General features: G+C 54.4%; 1 protein-coding gene across 1 annotated transcript; it reads right to left on the reverse strand.

The window, feature by feature from the left end:
• Positions 1-1,692: 1,692 nt before the first annotated feature.
• LOC125550643 (uncharacterized) lies at positions 1,693-4,210 on the reverse strand. The gene is made up of 3 exons (XM_048713682.2): positions 3,729-4,210; positions 2,991-3,338; positions 1,693-2,879 (listed from the first exon to the last, which is right to left on the reverse strand). The coding sequence occupies exons 1-3, from the start codon at positions 4,131-4,133 to the stop codon at positions 2,259-2,261; spliced, it is 1,374 nt and encodes a 457-aa protein (XP_048569639.1). The 5' UTR covers positions 4,134-4,210; the 3' UTR covers positions 1,693-2,258.
• Between the last annotated feature and the right edge of the window lie 243 nt (positions 4,211-4,453).

Consider the following 4,453-nt stretch of genomic DNA (forward strand, 5'->3'; position numbering starts at 1 on the left):
GAGCAACTACCAACATAAAAAAAAGGATCAGGTTTCTCACCCGTCTCCGACCAGTGAATTTTCAGATGAAGAAAGCAAATCTCCATCTTTTTTCGAGTAATAATCTCCATTTGTCCGGTCTGCGCTGGTGTATATGAACAGGGTTTCAGAAGCTAACAAATTAGTAATAACCCATGGAAAATGCACCACTCTACTCCTATTTACTGGCCTGGCTTGCAAGATTAGCAGCACGCGACGCAGGCACGCAAACAATGATTGCTTTGTTACTGTTCCAACTTGTCTGTTAGGAAAGGATTGTTAGAAATAATAATAATAATGCGATCGTACTCCTGTAGTCTCCTGCGTGCATGATAATATCCGTGTGGTCCTTAAGAACATAGCAAATGGTCCATAAAGCTGCAAAAACGGTAGATCGATATTATCATATAGGTTATCAGCACCGCCTGCGATTGATCGATAGTACAATATATTATTTCCCCCCTCCGTTTTTGGTAACGTAGGTCCAGCTGAGACGAGCGGGTGATGTGCTACCGTGTGTGTGTGTGTGTGGAGAGGAGGAGGAGGCGATGCACAAGGAACATCAATCATTTGGCCTGCTCTCCTCGCTGCTGCTCATGGTAGCATAGCATGGACAGTGAGTGGCAGTAGGCCGCTCCTGCTTGCTTGATTAACCCTAGCATAGCAATCTTTTTGTAGCCTTTTGTGCGTGTATGAACACGATGGCTGGCTAGGCGCCATTGTCAAAGCTGCTAGCCTAGCTTGCGGCTGTCATGAGGCTGTGGCTGCGCTGCTACACATGGTAATGGCATCTCTAACTGGCTTTGCTCCGTTTCATTCCACACTCGGGAGGAGTACGGGCGACTTCTACCTGTCGATTTGAGGTCTCATTTGTAGCTTCTCCATTGGAACTGAAGAACGAGCATATCTCCGGAATGCCAGGGCTCAAAACTTGTGCACGGGAGGCCGCACAGACACCCACCGTAGGCAGCAGAAGAGCGTCTACGGAACGGACAATAAATAAACAAGGAATATAAACAAGTCTGAAACTACAAACCATACTATACTCCTCCTCAAGTGGACTTGAGAATATTACTCAAGACAAGAATTTGACCTTGGAGGATCGGCGTGTGAGCTGCAAGTTCCCAATAGGTGAGACGCTGCTAAAGACAGTGGACTTGAGAATATTTACTATCTCTTCACCTCATCAGACATTGGTCCCTTCTTCCCAGGAAGAACACACAGCCCCAAGAATTAATCTAATCAGCATTCCTCACAACAAGAAAGGAGTGCAATACATGCCATTAATGCCAAGGGAAAGGTGGCAGCAGCACGGTGAGTGAAGCCTCGGTCTTCACTCTTCATGGACGGAGCACACCGAAAGAAAAATTAAAGGCTCACAAAGCTCATCAGTGCTGCTCAGGAGTACAGATTATAAAAGGGGTAAAATCACCCTGTGTCATCAGGGTAACACGCTTTGACAGCGGCACCTGGGCCAGGGGTGGAATGGAAGGAGCACATGGGGGCCATGCTAATCATGGCAGTAAATGAATCATCACTACTCCCGCCAGCACACTGGCAGGCCAAAGTAAAATGCAAGCGGCCCAAAAAGGCACATTGATGCCGTTCAAACATCTCCAGGAAAAAGCTGAAATCATTCCCTCCCGGGGGCGTGGTGTGGTGTGCAAAAACAGGGACATCACAAGACACCTCACTCATTAGATGTTTTGGATTACAAGGAAACAAGCAAAGCTTCTGTCAATGAGTACAACAACCTTCATCTCAGGAAAAATAAGAGATGAGATGCGAAGGAAGGAAGAACTATGGAAAACCTAAGAGGTTGCGCTTCTCTGACATGGTTAGCTTCACTAGGAACCATCACCAAGCATAGCAATTAGCAAACTGAGCAGCCAATTGGATGTAGTGTCACTGACCAATTAGTATTTGCTAAAGGGGAGCAAACAGCGCCACCACGATGAGCTTTCTCAGGTAGAGTTGTTGGAATGGGGAACGCACCAAGTCTTCCACATGATACTGACAAAAAAGCCTGAAATAGCAAACAGGGTTACCTACTGCCGCTCCCCCTTGAAGAGATTAGAAACGATTCTTCGCACCATGTGAATGCCTCATGCTGCTTCCTTCCTTCCTGTACACAGAGGTCATTTGGAATTTCCAAAATCGAAATCCTCTGTCGACCTGTTTCTCTCTACACTACTCATCAGTCAGTTGCAATGAAAAGAAGCAAGTATGATTTGTGATTTTCAGGTATGGGCTCCCCTCCATGCTAGCTCGCCACCATCCGTCTTCTCCAGCGCAGCAACTTTGGCGCGGTGACCAGGGGGAGGACCGAACTTGCTCTTCTCACCACCATGAGGGAGCTCGACGGTCTCACTAACAGATCCAGACTTGATGTCGGTGGGTGGGATGAAGCAGTCCATGGACAGGCCAGGGACATTGAACGCAACCTCCTCGATGCTCCACGCCTCCTCCATCCGAGTCTTGGTGTGGCTCATGGCCACCTCGCCGAAGCGGAACAGGGTCACGGCCGAGCGCCCCGAGTGCGCAATCATGATGCCATCCACCGGCCGGTAGTCCTCGATGAATGAGTTGATGGTGGTCTCCCAGTAGACCGCATCCCCGCCGGTTGTTGACTGAATCCGCGTCAGGTGTGAGTCCTCGATGTGGACGAGGAGGCCGGTCCTCTGGCTGAAGTACCCGAACATGACATGCCTGATGATCTCGGCGAGGCCCTCGGTCCGTGCCTTGAGGGTCTCTGGGTCAGTGCACAGCTTCAGGATGAAGCAATCCTCCCCGTTCACCTTCCTCTCCCCAATGCACCGTGCACCGGCAAACATGCTCGCTGCAGTGAGTGGATCCAGGCCCTATAGAAAGACATTGATCCAAACATTTGAGTAAAAGTGCCAAGATGTTTCCATGGCTGTATGGGCACAGGCAATGGCATGCTAGGCGTGGGCTGGGCGGTGCAATTATACCTGCAGAGCACGGCGGAGGGGGCGAACAGGGCCTTTGGCGGCATGGGAGCCGAGCCACGGGGTATGGCGCCACACAAGCTTGCCATTGCAGCCGGCATGCACCTTGCTCCCACCGACAGCCAGCTCGATGTACCACTTCTCAGGAGCCATCTGCCACAGCACGAAGCGGCCTGGCTCGGCGCAGCGAGCCGCATTGCGGTTCTTGACCAGGCGGCCGGCGTTCTCAAACTCGGTGGCCACCATGCGCACCTTGCCCATGGCGTAGGAGTTGCGCACGGAGGCGAGGAGCCTGTGCCCACCAGAGGCCGCCAGGTACTGCTGCAGAATGTACTGCGCCGACGAGGTCTCCTGTGTAGGCAAAAAGCTCGTGACAGTAAATAACCATGTTTACTGGACGTTTGTGATTTTGCTCCCTGAATCAAACAGCTTGGTGACGAAATTTCGCACATCTTTATCGTAAGGAACAAACAGCATCACTAGACAACAAATGCAGCAGACATCAGCGAAGAAGATAAGGGGCATTTTTTTACAGCACGGTGAGCATGACTAAGTACTGCGTTTTTACAGTATGCAGGACCATGAACTCAAGAATCAAGAGAGCTCAGACACGGACATTTGAGAAGAGATTTGACTGGAGCATTTCGTCGAACACGCGACGCGGCTCGACCAAATCTAGAGCTAGGGAAAGAGACCAAGACAGCGGCATGAGGAGGAAGGAGAGGAAGAGGAAGCGCTTACGATGGGGGTGTCCTTAATGCTGAGGTGCGGGAGCGGCTCGGCGGCGCAGACGTGCACGGGCGCGAGCGGCGCGCCCATGACGCCGAGGAGGAGGCGGAGGTCGTTGCGGGCGGCGCCGGCGCCGGCCGCCGCGGCGGCGACCGAGGAGGGCGTGCGCGCGAGCTGGCCGCGCACCCAGCGGCCCCAGCCCTCCCTCCTGGCGCCGCCGGCGGCGCGGCCGTCGCCGTCGCCGGACTCCGGATCGGGGCCCTCCATGAGCGGCGCGAGCATCTCCCCCGAGCCGGAGAACCGGAGCGCGGCGGCGTCGAGGTCGGCCGACTCGGACCTCCGGCGCGCCCTCGCCGGCGACAGCCCGCGCGCCACCTCCTGCTTCAGCGCCGCGAAGAAGCCCTGCGTCCTCTCCATGGACAGTGAGCGTGGGCTGTGGTCTCCCTGGTATGCCGCTGCTGCTGCCGCCGAGGGTGTGTGCGTGGTGGTTTGCGAATTTATACGGAGGTGTGGGCCCGGGTGGGGGATGGTGGGGCCCGGCTGGCAGGGGACGGAATGCAAGCTGGACCGACCGGTCCGTCCCCCCGGCCGGGCCACGGTGGTCGTGAGTCGTGACGCTCCGGCACCGGCGGCTCCGGCCCGGTTTCACATTTACTAGCGGCGCGACGGCCGGACGGGCATGCATACGGCCATACGGGGACGGACGGCCGCTGCGTCGAGCTCAGTTAAAGCGGCGT

The sequence above is a fragment of the Triticum urartu genome, chromosome 4A, assembly GCF_056163025.1.
Source record: "Triticum urartu cultivar PI428250 chromosome 4A, HENAU_Tu73, whole genome shotgun sequence".
Lineage (NCBI taxonomy): Eukaryota > Viridiplantae > Streptophyta > Magnoliopsida > Poales > Poaceae > Triticum > Triticum urartu.